This window comes from Echiichthys vipera (assembly GCF_963691815.1).
Source record: "Echiichthys vipera genome assembly, chromosome: 6".
Classification (NCBI taxonomy): domain Eukaryota; kingdom Metazoa; phylum Chordata; class Actinopteri; order Perciformes; family Trachinidae; genus Echiichthys; species Echiichthys vipera.
The window spans coordinates 18,689,784-18,712,651 of record NC_139831.1 but is presented as its reverse complement, the minus strand read 5'-3'; the positions used below and the strand labels follow the sequence as shown (position 1 = coordinate 18,712,651).

At 41.6% G+C, this 22,868-nt stretch overlaps 1 protein-coding gene across 1 annotated transcript; it reads right to left on the bottom strand.

Annotated features, from left to right (window-relative positions):
• Positions 1–670: 670 nt before the first annotated feature.
• sh3rf2 (SH3 domain containing ring finger 2) lies at positions 671–16,549 on the bottom strand. Its single transcript, XM_083915913.1, has 11 exons — positions 16,305–16,549; positions 15,581–16,011; positions 12,014–12,280; positions 10,202–10,297; positions 8,759–9,160; positions 3,021–3,142; positions 2,686–2,856; positions 2,180–2,454; positions 1,796–2,094; positions 1,384–1,688; positions 671–1,253 (listed from the first exon to the last, which is right to left on the bottom strand). The coding sequence occupies exons 1-11, from the start codon at positions 16,306–16,308 to the stop codon at positions 1,073–1,075; spliced, it is 2,553 nt and encodes an 850-aa protein (XP_083772039.1). The 5' UTR covers positions 16,309–16,549; the 3' UTR covers positions 671–1,072.
• Between the last annotated feature and the right edge of the window lie 6,319 nt (positions 16,550–22,868).

The window sequence follows — 22,868 nt, the reverse complement described above, 5'->3', positions numbered from 1 at the left end:
GCTAGATAATCAAACACTTTGGTGGACCCCCTGCAGTAACTCTGAGGACCCCCCCCCCTGGGTTACAATAAACTGCTGTAGTGTACTAAATGGCATTGTTGTGCTCATATATTTAATATGTGGTGGTAGTATCAAAATGCATTTACTGCAGCACTTACTGTAGGTGATTCAGTGCAGTGCTTTGGAATAAAGGCACAAAACTCAGTTGCAGCAAAGAACAGTTGGTGGCTCCCATTTCCCCCACTCTGTGCATGGTGTATTATTATTGTAAGTGTGCTGCGTTAACTTGGTTATACGTACATTCATTCGGCAAATATTCTATGTGCAGAAATATTAAAGGTGGTGAAAAATTGTTTGGAAATGATCTTGTGCTGGGCATGAGCAACACACACAGCCGGACATCCTAGGGTTGTACATAACCCAGCCTTGCTGATGATGGCTTTAGGTTTGTTCTAAAGGTTATTTCCCAAAACATAACATGGAGCGGTTAACTCAGCTGTTTATTTTAACATGCTGCAAGACAAGGTTCACCTAATTTTTCTCATTTGCAGTTGAAGTTACAAATGCAGGACTTTTGCATTTAATTTTACTATTATGATGTTGTTAGTTTCAGGAAACTGCTTTTAGTTTAAACCTGAAGTAAGACAAAAAACTAAATATGTTCTGGATAGTTTATTACCACAAAAGCAGTACATATATTTTACCTCATAATTTCTCTAAATATATTAAATATAGTTTGTTTCTTTGTGGGTTTTGACAAAGGCACTCACCAATGCGCGTAACATGGGTACAACAAGGAACAGTCATTTGGTGGGATTTAGTGCAAATCTTAAAATAGTACATGTGTAACAAACATGCACATACATTGAAGAACACACAATATATCTCTGGACAATTTAACCACAATCTCATATGCACTCAGGACAAAAATAAACCCCTTCTTCAAAGGATTGGCAGTATTAACCTTTCAACCTCAATACGCATCTTGTTGTGCGACACGTCAGTCAAGTCATTTTAGCAGTTTAAACACATGGAATATAGAAATATACATAACTACAGCTGTACTACACAGTCAGCTGAGCCTCTCGAGGGCTTGAAGAACAATGCTGTGGAATAATCCTGTCTGCCCGCTGCTCTCCTGAGTAACCAGAACTCGTCCATCAGGTCGAGGTCTGTGGACGAGGACGAGCTCTCCTTGAAGCAGACTGAGCTCTGAGTCCGTCTGGGCTAAATGCGTTGTGGTCACTCTGTGTCTGGAAACAAATGGCAAAAAATACCAGAGGTTTTTGTCTAGTTCAATGAAATACTTCCAAGTCTACCTTGCCTGTCTGATAATCAATGTGCTTTTCATTTTCAAGGACAAACATTAAAAATCCCACGTACCTGCTGGGACTGAACTGAGCTGAAACAGCTGAAAGTGACGGCTGTGACAATGTCAGATTCTGCGGGTTCGAATTTAGATCTGAGAGGGCAGTTTCAATACCTCTCCTGAGAATAGGAGCTTTTCCTTCTTTGAGAATGATCCCAGGTCCGTCTCTTCCCAGTGTGAGCGATGGGGCCCACACTTCTAAAGGAGGGGGGCCAGGGTGGCTGTTGGAGTGAACGTCATTTCCTGATGACCAGGATGAGGTCCGAGGTCTTGGAGGAGGGGAGTCTTCATCTGTGAAGAACCGCACTGACTTTGCCGGCTAGAGGGGTAAAATATTTACTGTAAGGCACATGCAGAGCAGTGATCATAGTTGAAGAACAATGCAGACAGAGTACTTCAGACAAGAAATCATCATTAACACATTACCTTGTCTGTGTTATTCTTGTGGGAGTTGGGTCTGACTAGAATTGAGTGAGGCAAATTGGGAGCCTGTCTGTCGTGCTCAAATGTTGCCTCATGTGAAGTTGTGAAGTCCTTTAGGACTGCGGCAGCAGAGGGCGCTGTTGGCTCAGTCATCCAGCCCCAATGTCTGCCAGAGTTGGACAGGAAGCTGCTGTTTTTCTTCCTCTGCAGGGCAGGTGAGTATCCGGTCGCCTGAACTTGTGCAAAGTGCTGTGAGTTGGACGGGACGTTCAGATTGGATGTTCGGGGCAAATGGCTTGAGCCTGGAAAAACATTTAATTGGCATTCATTGACAGCCTGGTGAAATCTTTAATTCAATCAAGTAATTAGAAGCTAGATGTGACTGACCTCTATGAGGGTTAAAGATGCGCCTCACAGTGTCCCAACCTTGTGAACCCCCATAGAGGGACGGTTTTCCAGCGCCAGTGAATGACTTTGCATGCTGTGCTCCATTTGGCACAGATGGGACCTGTCCTGTTGAGTATACCGCTCCATCAGAATTTACCCTATCAAGAGCAAGGACCACAGCAGGATTCTTGGCAGCTGTGGGTTTCTTTCCAGCTACTGTGTTGTACTGTGAGGACGCATTAGCTGCTTTTGTCTCCAGGAGTCGGGCCGAGGTTCTGCAGTGAGGCAATGAGACACTTTAGTACATACTCATACTACTTACTGAATATCACTTGTTGTACTGTAGTTTCTTTGAACCAAGTACCAGCCTCAGTGTTTTATTTCTTTTTAATGATTCATTGAAATATGTGCATGATGACATGTCGTCCTGCCCGCACTAAATTACTGTCTGGATCCAAATGTCATTCAGCTCCCACTTTCTGCTGTCAGGGATCACAGCCCCTCACCTCAGCACAGGCGTGATGTAGTTGCTCGGCAAAATGCCCACTTTTCCTGTTCTTAGCGATAACCCACGCAGCCAGCCTTCTTTGAACTTTCCGTACACTCCCACCATCTCTCCTTTCCTCAGCTCCAGTTCCTCAGGCCGGCGTGGTTTGTAGGAGTACAGGACGGCACACCTGCAGTAACACAGGTGTATGTAACTATCACACTTTCTACAAAATACTGTATCGTCAGATTATGCTGTCTTTTTAATGGGTATTTGCGTGTTTCTTGTTTCTTTTTCTATTCATATGTTGCACTTCATCACATCACTAATATAATGTTTAGAACAGTGACTCACACACTGATGGAGAGCTGCTGCGTGGAGGAGTTTTTGCTATCTGCAGAGGCAGAGGACATTTGGGGATTCACCAGAGCCATAGAGATGGTGGGTGGAGTCTCGCTGGACATCTTCTTCTCACTCTGTAATGGAAATGGTTGAAAATTTATAGTCATATACCGTAGAATGAAAATGGAGATGCATGGCACATTATTTAAGATTTTCTTGTATATATGTTTGCAAACTCGCTTACCTGAAATTCCCCTTTAGGGACAATAAAGTATTTTGAATTGAACTGAATGATTTGAATGCTATCATCAGCAGGCTAACATGTTGATGTTTACCAGTATAATTATTGCCACTTTCACCGTCTTAGTTTTACTTTTATTTTACATTATTGTGTGGGGCATTAATGCACGCACCAAGATGTATGGCAACACACCCAATAGCTGTCAAGATACTTCACTCAAAGCCCAAATTGTGAAACTGCTGGGGCCACAAGAGAAAAATCAGGGGATAAGCAAAGCCATTAGCATTCAGCATTCATAGCTGTTGAGATATTTCAGGATGGACCAAAGTGGTGGAGGTAATTCTGTACTAAAAAGAAGGTAACTTGATTTATCTAACTCAGACTGCTGAAGCCTCAAGCTAAATTCAGATAAATGCTGGAAAGTTTTAGATTGTGGCGTTTTCCCTTCAATTGGATGATTGTTGAATTGTTTTCAGACAGACAAAGTGAACCTATCCTTTAATTTAAGTCTTCTTATAATGTCAAATAAGCTGAACTAAACCAAAATGTTAGTGTTTTAATGATGGTGGTGGAGTCACTGTCTTCAACGTGTGCAGCAAGATGTTGGAGATCTTTTATCAGTCTGTGGTGGCCAGTGTACTTTTCTTTGCTGTGGTTTGTTGGGGAAGCAGCATCGGAGCCAGCGACACCTACAGACTCAACAAACTGATCAGGAAGGCTGGCTCTGTGATTGGCTGCAAACAGGACACTCTGGAGGCTGTGGTGGAGAGGAGGACACTGAAAAAACTGCCTTCTCCAGAAGGCTGCTTCAGCTTCGCTGTCGTAGCAACAGATTCAGGAAATCTTTCCTGCCACAATCCATCACTTCTTACAATAACTCTCTCACCTCTGCCTGACAGAGAACTCTGCTCTCTCTACTGTTTGTTTTTGTATATATTATTATTGTTATAGTATATTTTGCATATTTTGTTGTATATATCATTATTGTTTATTGTTTATAGCACACTGTGCACTGTATATATACACTATGTATATATTGGATTCTATTTATGTTATGTACAAAGTTTTTATTTGCTGACCCACTACTGCTGTTACAAAATAATTTCCCAGTCTGGGATCATTAAAGTAATTCTATTCTATTCTATTCTATACTAACATGTCCCTCCAAAGTCTCCTTTAGACCCTGAATTGGGTTGAGATAATGTGACAGTCAAGACCATATCATAAGATTCATCAACTATTCAGCGACCTGTTGTGTTCTCTGGTGTTTCCTTTAATTTGTCACACGTCCGTATATTAGATATGATTTGTTTGATCTTCTATTTAAATAACAATTTTTACCTCCAACTTTATCAATAGAGAAATTATGATGTATACATTTGAAGTCATTTAAAATATAGTTATAGTAAAAAATATATGGCCTTGCATTTTATATTCATAGATCCAGGCTGCTTTTTTATTTTTAAAGCTGAGAAACCCTGGCAGGTTTGAAGTCAGCAGGCTGTGACTCAGGCCTGACACAGCCAGTGACTAGCAGGGAGTGACACTGGGGTGTGTCCTACAGCCGTTTACAAACAGTATGAAACTTAATTACTTAATTGCCAAACTGAAATTTTATCATTCTTTATGTTCTCCTTCAACCAAGCAAACCCCAAATACATGATGTTTTTCTTATGGACATCATTACAGAGAGGCAGAGGTAACTTTCTCAGCGCCTATTATCTCAACAGCAACATCTACAGAGGGTTGCTGCTATTTACAGCACGACCACTCAACTGCTGCTTAAAGCATTGATGCTGGCCTGTGAGCCTGAGGTTCTCTCTATACAGCATGTGCCTGGATTCTGCAGCTCTGCCACCATAAAGCTGCAATTCATTCTCACTGTACCTCAAAGAAGCACAAAAGAAGTCCTTATGAAGAGGCGGCCGTTTCTATAAGCACAGCCTCACTTGTCAAAGGCAGAGCTCTGAGGCAGAAGTAAAGTGAGATGTATAATGACCCGAAGACACACCAGCCATCACTCTCATCTAAAGTTGTTTTGCCAATGTGTCATTTCACATTCACATGACATTTACACTAAATGCAACTTCATGAAAAAAGAAATGAAAACTTCCTCTCCTTGATGTAATTTTATATGTCCATTTTTTGTTGAGGGAAAGGCAAGAAAAGTTATTTTTGTATGCAAAAAAAAAAAATCCCTTTTCATCTTTAACAGCAAAGCATTGCTATCTTTTTAAATTGTGGTGTAATAGGGGGGAAAAAGCCCAAAACTACTTTGTGTAAAGCATTCAATTATTTACTTCTTTTCATGACTCAGTGTCCTTTTTCTATTCTTGGTTTGTGTTTTGTCAGACACTGCTTCAGTTATGCTGCAGTCACGCAATGTGGGTCAACTATTTAAGATAGCCTCTCCTTTTGTCTTGTAAAATGACCTGATGAACGTCTGTGTACCAAAACATTGTTATAAAATATGAAATAGTTTCGACTGTAAGTAAAGAAGACAGTGTGCAGGAGTCTGTTCAGTATTGTCCACCCATGGTCTTCTCCTACGGACCTGTTGATCTACAGATGTGCAAAAGTCCTGCTCTTTGTGTGATATTCTGCAATATAATCTGGGCAGCCTGATGGAAATGTTCTAATTTAAATAAATAAATAAATGACTCAATAAATAAATGAATGTGCCATTAAACCTACCACAAAATATTTCAAATAAACGTTTCAAATGTGACATAAAGTGATATTTCTGTTTTAATTTGCTTCTTTATTCATTTACATTTGTAATTATCATTATTAATTACCATAATATATTTATTGTCAGGTTCAGTCCTCCATAGAAACAAAGCATCATTTGTATCATTGATTCATTTGCCTGTTTTTCTTAATTAATCCAATAATCATTTTGTCAATTTCCCAAAGCCTGAGGTGACACCCCTTTAATATGCGGAACAATGTCGTCATCATCATTCAGTTTACTATATTAGAAGAAAAAAAGCTATGAATCCTCAAATGTGGGAAGCATATAAGAGAGAATAAGAGAATAATAAAATAATAATAAAAACGAATAATTCATGTTTTATTTCATTCCATCTCAAATATTTTTGCCTAAGTCCCTCTTCACCTGCCTCAGCAAAACATCCTGCTGAGCTTTTGAACGGGTCCTCTGAAATGTCTCGTGTGACACCAATTTCTATTTCTCTGCACGGGCTACCCATCAAATTCAGCACTCGATCTAAGATTATTGTGATCTTTGTGATTATAAGAGCAGTGCACGGTCAGACAGGAACCTAACTATATTAGTCAGTAGGTCTTCGGATCGGTCAGGCGTTCCACACTGCAGGCAATAACTAAAGGAGTGTTTGGGACACCTTACATGTTTAGATGTGCTTTTGTGTAATTCGTATTTATGCTGTTATTACTCTTCTTCAGTGTTTTTATATTTGCTACCTTATTTTTGTATTGTGAACCACCACCATGGTGTTCGGCAGTTGAGAAAAGCTATACAAATTAACCTATTTACTTACAAATCAAGTACCAAGATAACAGCTGATTAATTTCCTCTTGATCAACTAATAATAATGTAGTGAACTCATATTTCAGGTCAATTGACGGGCTTCAAAGGAACTAATTACAACTAAGCTTTTTGTAATATGATCCCAGGTGTTGTGGTGTACCTGTGCACCATGATGTGGTATTGAACCTGTTGCATTTAAACATGTCGTATTTGAAGATTTTTTTTTACTTATGGCTCATTTCCATCCAACTTTTTGCTCTTGCATAACCATGCCAATATTTGTGGGAAGAAACATCTCTCTGTGTAACAGTGCAGCCAGAGGTGAGAGCCAAGGGAATGCAGCACTAAGAATAGCACATGTGCTGGCTTGGTCAGTGGGGAGCTGAGCCCCGCCTTCAGGGACAGAGCCCTCTACTCTTTAAAAAGGGTGCGTGGCTTGTCCGCTATTACCGGCCCACTGATGTGAGAGTGAGTGTTACCTGCTTAGTGAAGAGGAAGGAGTTTGAAGGCAGCGGAGAGAGGGGTCTGTTATGTAACCACCAGTGACTCATCATCGTCAGCATGAGAGAGATAAGCAGACACACTGAGGGACTCTCCAAGCCTCCCACTCTCCACATATATCTCCTTCTCCTTCTTTCTTGTGTTTTGCCTTTTTTCAGTTTGTTTTCCATTTCTCTCCTGCTCTACAGCATCTTTTTTTTCAGTATTTCCTCTCCCTCTTCTTCTCTTATATATCCCATGTCCTGCTTTTTTATCTTGTTCTCAAGTCTTGTTCACCTTCCTTCCTGTCTTGATATTTCTCTGACCTACGTGAGATTTAGCAATTTTTTTTAGCCTCTGACATGAATAATTGCAGGGTAGAGCTGTGCAATTTGAACTGAATCAAAGGAAATTATTATCTCACGGGGCAGCAGGTTACATTATTAAACCTTTCAGGAGCTTTTATGTTGGCACTGCACTCAGACACCGACTGCTTCAGTCTTCACAGTATCTCATTACATCAGAAATAATGTCATATGGCAATGTGCCCGGCTGCATACATAAAATTGTTGATATGAAATGTATCCATCAAAACTTTTAAGCTAAGGTGATGAGCACTAATATTATTTTAGCATTTTCATAGCAGGCTATTTTACAGTGTTTCAAGGTTCAGATTGCAAAACATAACTTAATAAATAAAATGCCCACAAACTCTGTGTTTCCTTGAATTCTTAAACAAGAATTTCTTTTCTGATGTGCCTCCACACTGAACGAAGAATTAAAGTAATAATATTTCTTCAATTTATCAAGAAGAAGAATATACAAAGGATCATTTTGAGGGTGTAGTATTCCTCTAATTCATAGATGCCAAAGGCGGCCCTGAAAGAGCTTCATTAAACATCAACAAAATCTGTAAAAATAAAATGGTCTGTTTGATAACAGTAAGGCAAGCTCAGATTTTTAGTAACACTGTGCTCCCTAAAAGTTAATAGAAGTACTTAAATGGGACCTCTATGTGTTAAACACTTAAACACTCATCTTTATATCAAACAAAGTCAAAGGAGCTATTCACCAATGAGGGAAACCCCAGCTTATGTCCCTGGACTCTTGATTACAGACCTTTCAAAGTTTCAGGCCACTCACCTCCAGTCCTCACTCCTTTCATATCTCGCCCTTTTCCACATCTGTGTTGTCTTAATGAGAGCCATTTAATCACGTAGCGGCCAACAAAAGGGCGATGCCGCTCTCTCATTCATTCCTTAAGATTAGTGTCATGGTTCCCTCCCTTCATCCCTAAAGACAACTTGATCTCTCAGTGACTCAAATAAAAATATCTATTATCTCACAGAAAACTGTTGCCTCTTGCCAACCACATGTTTTCTGTTTGAACAAAATCACTGCAAAGCCAAACACAGTTTAGCTCAACAATTATGGGAAAGAGGAATCTGATAAAACTAAGAAACTTCATCACATCACTACAGTATGCAGAAAGGGCAGATATGTTGACACATGACTCACCTGCAGCAGGTGTCTGTGTGTCGTGTCAGAGTGGCGTCTAATTCGCTGAGAATTCACTCTTGAGGGATGATGGTGGCCCCGAGCAGGAAAAGACACAGAGAGGTGGTGCGGCTGACCCTGATGGTTGAAGCCGTTTAAGTTGCTGATGTTGGTCGTCTCTCCTTTGTTAGTCGGATAAAAGTTGAGGCTTCCAGCTGTGAGTTGTTTCCGCTGGTTGGAGAGGGGTAAAGCATTGGTGATGGATGTCTTTCCGGGGACTTGAGGGACTCTGTGATGGGTGGTCCTATTGGATACGTCAGTGGCCTTGTCTTTGCCCCCACTCCCAGTCCGACGGTGAGCTTCTGCTGAGTCACTCCACCTCCGATTCTTTCCCTCTAGCAGTTTGGCGGCCGCTGAGTTTGGCTGAAAGAGATGAACAAGTAAAGACAAACCACTGTGAAAATCGGGATAAATTCTGACACAAGATAATTCTCTCCAACTCGCTCCTACCTGCTACTAGCGCCTGCCAACCTCTGCTTCTGCTGATCAGGGAAACGGCTGTCTAAATACACCCACTTATCTCTACTCCACTCACCCCTACAACTTGTTGGACAGGCAAGCAGGAGCATAAGTACCAGCCAATAAGCCAGGAAGTGTTGACTGGTGCTGAGAGAGAAGCTGCACAGACAGACAGGCATGGCAGGGTTAATGCTTTCAGTCCCCACAGAGATGTGCTGTTATGCCACCCAAGCAGAGAAAGCATTACTGTGTCTTCACGCCTGAGTGCACGACACGAGGAGAGGCAGGCTCAGAAAGGAGAGGGGAGAGGAGAAAATGGGAGGATGCAAGAATAGAGTGCAGAGGTAGAAAAAGATGAAGAGCGCCGCTGAGGCAGGGCTTTATAGGAGAAGACATGAGTGGTCTGGAGACGAAAGGAGGTGACGAGGAGGAGAGGACTAATAAGAGGAGGGGGAGAGAACCAAAATATAAGGAAAAACTAGCAAAAGAGTTGACAAGTGAGGAAAGTAAACAAGAACTGAATGAGGCACCACATTAACCCTACTGCAGCAGCATATGCAATTTTCCCCGGCATGCGTGAAGTTAATTCCTGGAGGCAGAAAGTACAGAGGAAAACAAATGACAGCCAGGTAGCTAAGCAAGCACTGCCTACATGAGTAAGCCACATAGTCACACTAATGAGCAGCTGCAGACACAGCAAGGCTTCACAGATTAGCTTTCCACCTCAACACAGCAGTGACATGTATGGGTGAATCGAAAATTTGAATGAAAATCAAGGTAGCGCCCTGGCAGTGACCTGGAATTAATGACATCTATGGTTCAATTCATTACAAAAGCTACACCATCAGACCAGAGTGCTAAAATACTGGTGTCAACCTTGATCACACTGAAAAGGCCTTGACCCACATTTAAACATTAAGGAAGGAAGGACTAAGAAGAACTCACCTCTGTAAACTGCAGTGGGCAAATTCCAACTTTCTCTCCAAGCTTGGCTTCAATCCAGTGTTCATCCACCCGTCTGATGACAGTAAGAATGTCTCCCTGCAAACCAGAAATTAGTTACAGACTCACAATTGAACTTTAAAAGTGGCGAAAAGGTGAGAGGCAGAGAAAACGCTGGAAAAACAAACAAAAGAAGACAGGATGCCAGGTGCTTATAACAGAGTGTGCTCGCCCCCGGAGACTGAGCACTCAGAAACTCTCACAGCTCTACATTTCTCCTGCAGCATGTGACATCAACAGCCTTTGTGTCTGCCGGCCCAGTGCTTTCTGTGGCCAGCCTCGCTCTAAAAACCATTTGACCATCTGCATTAAAACTGTAAAAAAAAAAAAAGTGTGCTTAATGGAGAGCATGCTAGTGCTGAGGTCCTTATATAACTACCTCAGAAATCCTTCAGGGTAAGTAAGAACCACTGCAGCAGAGGTCTGAGCCTCCAGCTCCACGTCTCTCAAAGCAGTGAAAAGTAAAAAAAGCAATGACACTAACCCGGGGGAATCAAGCTAATTTTAGAATTCATTCATCAAGTCGACCGATAGAAAATCAATCAGCAACAATGTGGATAATTGAGTAATTGTTATGTGTTTTTAAGTGAAAATGGCTTAACTTAGCTGGTTCCAGTTTGGGTTTTGGACTGTTCATCAGACAAAACAAGACCTCTGAAGACATCACATTTGCTTACTTATAAACCCACTGATTGCTTAAAGAACAATTAATCAAGAAAATAACTGGTAGACTATCGCCGAACAAGTATTCATCATTTATCAAAATTGCAATATGGAATAGGGCAATATGCAATTGCAAGGGCTGCAATATATGTTAAAGGCAATATATTTCTCAGAATACAATTCTGGATGAAGTATTGTGGTGCTGCAGAGATGTCCCGGCAGACAAATCGTATTCTAACTTCAGAAAAAAATCTTTGTTTGGTACAGATCCTTACAAAAACCACACCATGATCATTTTAATATATTTTAATGAAAACGAGAATGATGCAAAAATGATTAATGCCTCCAATGTTGTGAGGGCTCACTTGACATTTTAGCACAAGGGTTACCCCAGGTGATTGTTTAGCTTCCTGATTTTACTGCAGCCATTCAAGCTTTAAACTTTAAAAACTTCCTCTTAAGTTACAAGAAAACCAGTCTGTGGTGTGTGTGGAGTAATAATTCAACTCTTTGTCTCGTTTTTTTGCCCTGCGATAGACTGCCGTCTTGTCCAGGATGTACCCCGCCTTATGCCCGATGTCAGCTAGGATCGGGTAGAATACAGCCCCTGTACCCAGATTGAGCCGTAATCATATATTACTTGTCCAGATGTACAAAAACGCTTCATGGAGCGATGTCCTAAACTTAAAAGGAAGTCGGCCATTTTGAATTTTTTTTCGACTTTGGAGAAGTTTCTGGAAAAGTTATAGGGGGACACAAAGTCTTTCAGGCTGTATTTTCTATGATTTTAGGTCTGCTACAAAATGTATTCCTTCTCTAAAACACACAGATGATGTCCTTCCATCAAGTGTATCATACAGCACATATTGAGAAGTTTCTTTTTCCCAAGCAAAAGTTATATGGGACACAGATCTTTTTAGACTTTGACCAGGTGTAAGGGCCCGTTCATCGCTGCTTGCAGCTTTAATTCTGTATGTTATCCATCCAACTATCTATCTAAAGACACTAGTAGGATTTTCCTAAAAACATAGTATAGACTCAAAAGTAAGTAAGTGTTCCAGCTGTGCTACGTTAGTAGTTTGAGAGTCAAACCTTGAGGAAGCTGAGACAATATTTACTGTCTTCCAGACGCTTCTCATCAGGGTTAAAGTCTTGCAGCGCCCTGCAGAGAGCCGGAGGCATCTGGCTCACAGCCTGCAGCGTGCTGGCTTTGACAGACGTGTCGCTACTGTCACCGGCGTTTCCGTGGTGCCAGCTCTCATCCACCTTGTATTTCGGGGTGATACTGTTACCAGGCGCGAGGACCAGCTCTCCTGACGAATCACCTCGATGGTTACGGATCAAACCTCTGAGAGCAACCTGAAGCACAGAAACAAAAAACATCACATATCAGCTGCAGTACGTTCAAATGAAGCGGTGAACTTATTTAACATAATGACTATCATTTCTGAAGCTGGTGACATCAGTCTCTTCAAAGATTTTGGGGTTGTAAAGACCCTCTAGGATGCAAGATTCAAAAATACTGTGTCGTGCCAAAACATGTGGTGAAACCCAACTGGGGCAAACAGTGACCAGGGACGGTCACGGTTCAACACACTTGGGTTTCAGTTTCCAGGACATTGATCTACCGTGCGAGGTGACAAACCTCTGCATGTACAGATTTTGTGCTGATCAGACAGATGTGAGATGTTCTTAACTGCATATGCAAATATGTCTAATATGACACAGCCTTTTTTCTTTTATGCTGATAATTTCTTGTTTCAGTGATGTTGAGGGGGAGGCAGCACAACAACGCCCAGAGATATCTTTCTGCGAATGTAATAAAGAATATTGCATAACTTGACAATGACTTTTCACAAAATGAATTGTAACTCTATTACTCCGTAGTCAGTCTTGCATGTTACCTGAAGATGAGGAGAAGCCTTTTCAGAGAATTATTCACAATGCTTTATATTATTAGTTTGACATTTTCAGGAACTTAAAGGAATCTGTAAATAATAACACAACTGCCTACATTGATCTACTTTCCCTTCTTTTACCTCTTTCACAACAATGACCAGGGTTGGACCTGAGTTATCGGACCCACGGTCAAAGCTTCTTTTGAAAAATCAAACTAAGACGGGTTAATCCCTGGTTATGACAGTTTAGATATGACCTGGGTCACAACTCGGGAGCAATGCATCCCAGTTACCCGGTTCAACCCCTGACCAACCTACCTCTCAACCTGTTTCGCGAAGACGAATTTGCCAATGCAAATGAACCCCTTCCAACAGCAAATGAACCCTGTTTGAGACCTCGATGTGAAAGGAGTGTTAGTCTCAGATCGATTTTTGTCAGGTTCTTCCTCGTCAATCTATCTACGTCTGCGGAGGACATGTTGTTTCTTTTTAGATAAGGACACTGAAATTAATTGTTGTGTTATGGTGGAGGATATCACAATATATTACATTTTTGCACCGGAGGTTTCTGCGTTTAAATGGCAGAATGATAACAAACTCACCCACATGAACTTGGCTGCGCTTTTTTAAACTCTGGCTGAATTTAAGCTACAGATTAGAAGACAACTCTTAGACGCTCTGAGCAGTTTGTGCAGAGGACTATGGAGAAGTCAGTGAGCTGTGCTTCTCATCACCTTAGAGAATAAAACATCAGCATCAACTGAAAACTTGGTAATGATGAACTGACTGTGATGGGTACAATTTAGGTGTGAAATGTGTTGCACTGACCTGCTTTATACAGATACATTTTTCTGACAATAATATACACCTGTAAACCAGTAATACTGAACGTTAATGAGTTTTAGACATGGTATGATTCAGCTGAAGATATCAAACCAGGACTCCAGTAAAGTTCAAATCTATGGGTCTTTTTTTTTTTTAATAGATCTTTTTTTTTTCAAGCCTTCAATACACAGGACAGACAGGAAATGGGGTGAGAGAGGGGGGGGGCAAGGGGCGCAGGTCAGAGATTAACCCGCAGCCGCTGCATTGAGGACCATCAGCCTCTTTACATGGGGTGACTACTCTAACCACTGTGCCACCGGCCGTCCCAAAATCGACAAGTCTTTGAGCTATGAGCTATATGATTCCCTTATGTTATAGAAGTGAAAATTTGGTTTCGCTTGGTCGTTTGTTTTAGTACTGTCCACTAGTTATCTTTGAATCCTTGTATCTAACACATTCACTTCTCCCATTTCTGTTTCTTATATTTAGACAATTCCTACCGTAGGGTCTACATATTGCCCCATACATACACATACATTTATAGTTAAAATAGATCTCATCACATCGGTCATATCTGAAGCCAAGTAAATGCTCAGGACCATTATTGTGGTTCCTTATGTTCTATAATTTGAGGAGGAAACTGTCGCCTGTCTTAAATGCACCTGCAGTGTAATGACAGACACCATTCGTACAAGTTTGAGGGGGATCTCATCACTTTAGGCCCGAAGGAAGAGCTACTCACACTCAGGCGGGGGAAAACATTTTGGTAGGTCAGATCACACTCCAGCTCTTATACACCACATAATCTCATAGAGTGAGACAGCACATTTAAGATTAAGTTTCCTGTTGAACAGAAGTGAGTGATCCAATACGTCAGAGATGAGACACGAAGACCTACACCACAAAGTGCAAAGGAATAAATCAATAAAAAAAAGATGGGCGAGAAGACAATAAATACCATAAGGAAATATACATTTATCAACCCTCAGAGATGATGTCATATTGTTTATACTGAGCTAGATGTGTGGGCGTGTTAAGACATTGTGGTCAATGTTGCAAATCCCTGAGCAGGAATGCTTTATGGCAAAATAGATTCTTTTTTAATGATTCCTGCATAAAATACTTTAATTTTTCTGGTATTTAATTTACTGGATTAACCAAAAACAGACATTCATGTCTGGTGATTTCATCCATTAAAAGTTTTTCAATCGATTCTCCAGAAAGGTTCTGCAATATTGTGATAGAAAAGGACTGTACATTCATATAAATTCAGAGGGAGACCTGGGGCCAGTGCTACTCAACTTGAGTTTTCCAATTCACAATGAAAAAAATTGATTCACACTGAGATTTTGTTTTTGTTTTTTAAATGTAAATAAGTGTGAGTGCATAAAAAAGCTTAAAAAGAAGCTTGTTTATTACATTTCTGAAATGCCAGGTGAGGAGGGAGCCTTTTAATGTTTCTTACTTTTATCTGATAAATATCATCAGTGTTTGTTTATTAACTGGCCCCTGGCAAAAGGAGCCTCCAGGCAAAGCAAGGTGGGTACCCCTGCTCTAGGAGGTCATGTTTAAAATCCAAAGTAAGGAGGAACAAATGCATTTTTAATCTAAATAGAGTCTAATATGGGCGTTGGAAAATGGTCCACGTTGATGGAATGTTTGAATAACAAATATGTTTTATATTTGTAGTAAATAGGCCGTTGACAAAGACTGGCATTTTGGGAAGCACTTAGGCAGCAAATTCGTCTTTGTGGGGGTTGTAGCGTGTAGGCCAATTACAGTCATCAAAAGATTCTGTAAATTACTGTAATGGAAGCAAAAACTCACAATCAAATAATTTGTGAGACTCAAACTGTCACCCAAAGTAGAGACAACGTTGCTCTCGCTTATATTTCTTGTGGCTGTGCAGAGGATCGGGCCGGGGTCGGGCACTGACCTCATGGTGCCCTTGCTTCTCTCTATGTTGACTCTCCTGCTGCTGCTGACCCTCCCTGACTGCCAAGCCTCCCCTGCCCGAGGGCATTGCGTAGCAGGCGGTCTGTCGGTCCCCCGCTGGGCCCTGGAGCCCCTCCAAGAGCCTCACTAGCAGGTGGTTTGCGGGAAGCTCCTCCACTGTCCTGGCCGACACAGGAGCACGGCACTCCGGGCAGCGCAGCTGGGACTGGACTGCCTCCTGCCTCTGCAGGCAGGACACACAGAAAATGTGCTGGCAGGGCAGGACCTTGGCTGACACATCCAGGGGCTCAAAACACAGAGGACATTCCAGCAAGGCACTTAGAGCCAGCCCCTCCATTTTAATTGTATCTTTGATCAAAGAGCTGCTGCTGCATCTGAAACACTGTACTCCTGAGAGAAAAGACCGAGAAACTAATTCAATGGCAGAAGTTAGAACGTGAGAAATTATACAATGAATGAGTTACCACATTAAACCGAATTCATTTTCTATAACAGGCAATAATACACGAATATAATACGTTATCCTCAAACAGTTTGATACGGTGGAATGACGCAGGTGAGACGCTTTGTAGTAAACACTGCACGCTGCTTGCTTACAGGTGTTAGCTCACCTGGACGCACAGGTAAACAGGAAATATAAACAGAATAATAATGTCCCCATATTAACACCGATAACACAAAGTACAGAGACACAACGTACTTACACATGTATCTGCCGACTGACACAGGGATATTCCTCACACTCCGGTTAGGAAATGCGTAACTTTTTCACCGCTGTCGCCATGACGCAGTGCGCCGAGCACGGGACAGTACGACGCAGGACAGGCGCGCGAGCTTTACATTCACCGACCGACAACTCGTGCCCACATTTATGACGACACGACACCCACCTGTGAAAATGAGACGTAACAGTAAAACAAACTGGTAACGAGGTCTCAACCGCAGCCAGGCTAATTCATCAGGAACTGTGTGTGTGTGTGTGTGTGTGTGTGTGTGTGTGTGTGTGTGTCAGATTCCAGTGTCATGTCCGACTCAGTTTAACCCTTAACAGCTGATCAGCTCTTAAATTTACTAACCCATTGACAGGAACATTTGATGACGTGATTAAAAAAAAATCTTACAAAAAGGTAAAATAATGATAGAAATCGTATTTATGTCCAGACAGCACTTTAAGAATAAGTACCACTCGTTTTTAAATTAAGAGTAATTAAAATAAAAGTTTGAAGGGCTATTTTACTAAGTAGCGAATTCCTTAATTCAGTCTGATAAGAGTTTGGCGATACTTATATCTCCTTATTTCTATAGTTGTTCTGTGAGTACCACTTTAATTGATTCAAATGTGTAGAAAAGGGCGAAACAATAGCAGAGTGTTAACAGCACTGTCATGTGGCATGGTCTCCCTCTGCTGGTGCATTCACTGACCAGCTCTGCAGCTCCACCTGCAACAGCGAGCACAGTCCACATCGGCCCTCCTGGAAACAACTAAGACAATCAGATGAACCTACCAGATGGCCATCATCTTTGCTGACCATGCAAAGCAGTCACGCTTATTGATGGAGATGATACTGTTGGTGCACACAAGTCATAATTGCTGGTGTTTATCAATTTGCTTTATTGTTGTTTGGATTCCATTTGCAGTACACACCCTACATTCCCTTTCGGGCATCCCAGGACTTTAATAATTTATCCATATTGGCTACGTAGAGAAAGTTCAGGACATCTGTTTGAATTTTTTAAACTAGCATGAATCTTTCATTTCTTTCTCCACGTCAGCATAACTCGGGGAATTCTAAAAATGTGCATATAGCTTTTACAGGAAGAGATTAGCCATGACTTATTTACATGTTCATATCAATGTTGGTATGGCTCTTGCAAAGAAAAGGGATCCTAAACAGGACTTGGTTTTAGTTATGTAATGTTTCTTCTTCTGGATTGAAAGTTAACTTATTGATGGCTGTAATGCTCCCATCTGTGAGTGAAAGACACAGAGGAAGTCAGTGCATCAGTGCCCATCAGCTCCTTACAGCCTGACGGTCAGTCTGGCCTCCCCTGAGGAGCCTCGATGGACGTTGAGGGATGATGGCCCGTGTTTGATGATTCTGATACATAGTCTTTCTGATGAGAGGGAAGGGCCTCCCCAGGGATGACTCTTAGCTTGGTGTGCTGTCTCTCAGAATATCATGGCTTGTCACAAGTTTCTGTATAAGTAGGAGTGCCTTCTTCTCCAGCTTTCATGTTTTATTTAGTCTCACTCAGAGAGTGCTGCTAACTCATTGGATGTGATCCGTCTCAGCATTGCCTTCTCCTCTTTTTTTTGGTTGGGGTGTTCTTTCTCCCCTTCTGTCTGCGGCTGTGTTTGATCATTTGACTGTGGTGTACATGCGCCTCTAAGTGTATGAGAATGTGTCTCAGCAGTTTAATTTCAACAAGGTGACAGTCAAAATTGTGTAATCCTTGTGCAGCAATTTGATGAGGATTAACGACAAACGGAACAGCACTTTGGGCGCATAAAAGCCACGTAATTAACTTCTCTCTTTCAGTGGGAAATAATCTTCCACAAAAAACTTAGTCACTGTCATAGTTGCAGCAGTTCCTAGGTGCTGATTAGGTGACTCATTACTGTTGTTTCTCTTTTTCTGAGGGATGTAATGACTAGCTTCAATAAATGCCAGCTTTCTCTCACAAAGTAAACACGTGAGGTGGGGCTGTGTTTGGAGGAAAAACACAGCACTCCAGTCAAACTGGCTCAACCGGAACATCTGCAGTTTTTAGGATAAACGTATATGTGTGTGTGCACTGTGAAGACACCTGCACCTTTTATGCAGGTGAGGTGTCCATTCCCATTGTCTGACAGACAAAGTCCAGCTGACAAAAGAGTGGTATGTTAATGGTCCACAGTGGGGTGTCACTCCCGGTCAGCTGAGTCAGTCATGACAGCCTGAAAGTCTGGTAATGTAATTTAGGATGAATATGTATGTAGAGCAGCAGCAAGCATCCACCAGATGCTGTCATTAACATCCATCCGTAAGGCAACTTTGTGATTCTTCCATCCACAGTTTGCTCTGCCTGGGCCTCCTCTGCCGGCAGATTGAAACCTATAAATATTTCATATTTGATAAATAAATGAAACAACCTCTTTTCTTACTTCTGGGTAGAGCACTAAGTTGCTCCCCTACCTACATATGCAGGAGCTTATTATCGCAGCTCTGACAGTTCAGTCATCGATGCCTCAATGAGATTTGGCTCAGGGACATTTTCCACTTGTTTTTCAAATATTCATCAGATGCAACCGTTCTTGCTGGTTGTTTTTTATTTATTTATTTTTATCATAGGTGTTCTGGAGCCATTATCCAGGTTTATTTTAGGATTTCCTAAAGCATTCCATGAATTAAATATTTTGTAACCATAACAGTGTCACAGTGGGAAAGAAAAGATATTCTCTCATTTCTATGCAGCCTAAAAAAGCACCTAAGTCCATTAATGCTCTTCCAGAAGACACTGGAGTTACAACTCAGCCCCTCATGTCATTAATGACCTCCTCGGACTGCTCTCTCAGCCTGTTGGCTCCCTCCATACATTACTCACATGGGACCTATGCTATTTACAGCTGTCGTACTTGTCAGACTGCAGGGGGTGTGCATCAGCAGCACACCGGCTCTTGTGACTTTACGCTAGAGCTAACCTCTGTGCTTGTGTGTAAAAGTAACTCAAGCTAACTAAAAACACAACCTGAGGGAAGCGGTGCCGAGGCCCGGGCCATCAGCTTTGAGCCGAAACACCTGAGCCAGAGTAAAGTTTAAGCTTTTCTGTCTGCAGGAACAATGCTGCTCAAGTCTTTTGGTGTGAAAATGCTCCAGCAGCTGTTTGAGTTGGAGATGTGCATGAGTGAAACTAAAAATAGGACATGCAAACCTCTGAGCCAGCTGCCTCTTCACAGCCTTTGGGACTGCTTTTGCGTCTCCCCTCTCTCCTTTTTCAGGCCTCTTGCTCTCTTCCCTTTTGCAGAGTGGCTGTTTTTACCCCCTCTCTATTTTTCTTCTTCAGTCCCTTTACCTGGTCTGGCCGGTCCTGTGCTGGCATGAAAGACCTGAAACAGGACACTGCTTCCCCTCACTATGGTCCATTATCCAACCTGATGGGAAACTAGAACACTGTGGTACAGATATTGAAAATGTGAAGTGGCTGAGTCTTGGATCCAATTATTTGAGAAGCAGCATTTGAGAAGTTTAAATCCATCTCAAATTAAGAAGATCTGGTGGATATTAATATAAAAAATGTGTGTTTGGAAAGGATCCTAGAAAAATGCCAAACATTTTTGTATTCCAAGGTTGGCTGGACATCAAGCATGCCTTTGTTCTGTGGAGCTATATCTCTGTACTCTTAATAATAATTATAATAATAATAATATAAATATTTTATTGCTTCTCAACAGACAAACTTTTCATCTGACATCTGACAATGGTAATTTTGGCATTGTTTATATACATTATAATGTTTTGGCACAACAGTGTAAAAGAAAAAAAGGCTAGATAAGCATTTCCTGAATTGGGGACAGGTGCCTTCAAACCATATCAATAATGGACAATTATGAAAACCAAAAACAACCTTTCTTTTTGCAATATATGTGAATGGAAAATACAGTGCTTAATATAGGGGAAAGATCATGGTCGTAGCAAATTAAATATGATGGTATAGGGGTTGCAACTACAGCAGTTGGTTATAGTTTGGAAAAGTTTCTGATTAAACTTCAGTCGCAGTCAAATCGTCCACACCCTTCCTTTTGCCTCGCCACATTAAGTGCACACTACTTCCTGTTGGCAAATGGATATAAACTGGGAGGTGCAGAATCACCCAATGCGGACATTAATGATACTCATCTAGGTGCTGACACCAAATGTGTATTGATCCACATATGAAAATTGTCCCAATCATATATACTATTTGTTTTAATAACGTTCACTAAAACCACCATAAGCATCTTAGCAAATTACTAAATGTTTTTTTTAAATTAAACTATTCATTGGTGACCCATTGAATGAAATGGTTTTTGAACTGAGCTCCATAGATAGGATAGAGAAGTATGAAAGTACTGAGAAAAGGCTTAATGTTGTGCTGTTTTTCTGTTGGTTTTGTCTTTTAAGTAGAGCAGCACGCCAAAAGGCTTTTGTACTTGTAATTCTACAGAGCATCAATTCAAAGGTGAAGCAGCAATGCAGACCGATATTTGGCTCTTTTCCATGAGGGACAAAAATCAAGCAGTATGCATGGCTTATGAATAAGACAGTGGCCTCTATTTATCGTCCCTGCAGACTCTGCGAACAGGAAAATTCTCTTTCACAAAGTAAATGCAGTAACATGATTATTATGGCCTGACGTTTGTGTGCGATGATGAAAGTAATTCACGTCTGAAATGACTGGCCGAGTTTCTTTCACTCATCTCCTGTGGAACAAACCTCCTCAATCACCCTTTGATGTGAGCCTGTGTATGTCTAACTCCCATTCAGTAGTCAGATACATGTGTCGCACCATTTGCTTGGTATCAATTTTTGAGAAAGACTGTGCATTCAAAATAGGCTATGCAACCTTTTTCTTTCTCTCTCTGCCTCATCGTTATTCATGCCCGTCCATTACACAAACACGTCTGAGATACAGCACTTCTACAGCAAGAAAAGGTTGATTTTTATGTGAACATTCAATTTTACAAGTGAATTTTGTAAAAAGTGAGATCTTCATCAAAGTATCACAGAGAAACAAACAGGTATTCAGAAACAGTGCCTCAAAGTGTAATTCCGGCGCAAAATCGTCCTATGGCCTTTTTCATCACTTACATACATCAAATACGCCAATGAGACAGTTTTTACGTGTTACAACTATTAACGGAGAAATCCGAGAGAGTCACTAACAGTCGCTAACAGCCAGACGTGGCTAACACTGATTAGCTCGGGCAGTACGGTGAAGGGATTAAAACAGCTTTTTTAACCACTAATACTGCTCAAAATAACACCAAACCTCTGCAGTAGCATGATAAGACTCCCTGCACATAAAACAAAGAACCAACAACGTAGTTAGTGAACACACAGAGTGTTTTAAAGACTTACCTATTGGCCCTGGTACCAGCTCCTCTCATAGTAAAGTCTACTCAAGTCGATAACCAAATGCAATCCAAAAGGAAGGAGCCCATTGATGCTTCGTTTTTATGTGTAGGGATAGATCACGGGAAAAGACCATGGGATGATTTTGCGCCGGTATTACACTTTTTTTTTTAAAGATTTTTTTTGGCAGTTTTTCAAGCCTTTATTATATAGCACAGACAGGAAATGGGATCAGAAAGAGGGGAAGACATGCAGCAAAAAAGGTGGCAGGTCAGAGTTCTACCTATGGCCGCTGCCTCGAGGACCTTCAGGCACTTTACATGGGGCAACTGCTCTAACCACTCAGACACCAGAATGACACTTTAAAGGAGCCGTCAGGACTTCTGTACGGTTGTGATGTCACCACTATGCTTTAGAAAGTGCTGCTACAGTGCCATTTGCAGGCATTTAGACGAGATCAGGCGGTCCAGCGAGAAGGCAAATCTGCCCATTCATTTTGAATATGGGAAATGCGTTTAGGCATCTGCGGTAGACGCCGCAGGGAGGTGAAAAAGTGAGTGGAATATTCAACATCGCTGCCGAAAAAAAACATTTTTTAAAAACTACGAGGGTGAAAAAAAGCCGAAACACAAGCACTTAACTGCCCAGGAGTTTGTGTGACAACTGATTGTTTCCTGCGACAAGCTCCAGAAGAAATCTCAGTCCCAGAGCTGCAGCGACAATAGGTGCATTTCCACTATGGTCAAGTACCCTGAGTGAGGCGGGTCTATCTTGCAAAAAACGCCCCTAATTTACATGTGAGTAGCTCAGGAGGCCATTTGACCGGGTAGAAAATGGCCTCTTTTGTTCCCATTTACCTGGTTGCTGATTGGATAGCTCTCAGCGGGATGGGACGTGTGGAAGTATAGACGCCACAACAACCCGGTGAAGTAGAGTATAGACACTTTTATCCAGTGGTGTAGAAGAACACGGCACTAGATTTCCGACCTGTGGGCTTTTGCTGCATGCTCCATACCTCTCTCTCTCTCTCTCTCTCTCTCTCTCTCTCTCTCTCTCTCTCTCTCTCTCTCTCTCTCGCTCTTTCTCTCTCGCTCCCATTTACACACACACGCACACACACACACACACACACACACACACACACACACACACACACACACACACACACACACACAC

What these genes read in the sequence shown, in the direction of transcription:
- sh3rf2 (XM_083915913.1), bottom strand. An exon ending in CACACAGACACCTGCTGCAG is followed by an intron (nt 3,143 to 8,758) that starts GTGAGTCATGTG and finishes TTTCCATTACAG; the next exon opens with AGTGAGAAGAAGATGTCCAG. An exon ending in GCTCAGTTCAGTCCCAGCAG is followed by an intron (nt 1,254 to 1,383) that starts GTACGTGGGATT and finishes ATTTGTTTCCAG; the next exon opens with ACACAGAGTGACCACAACGC.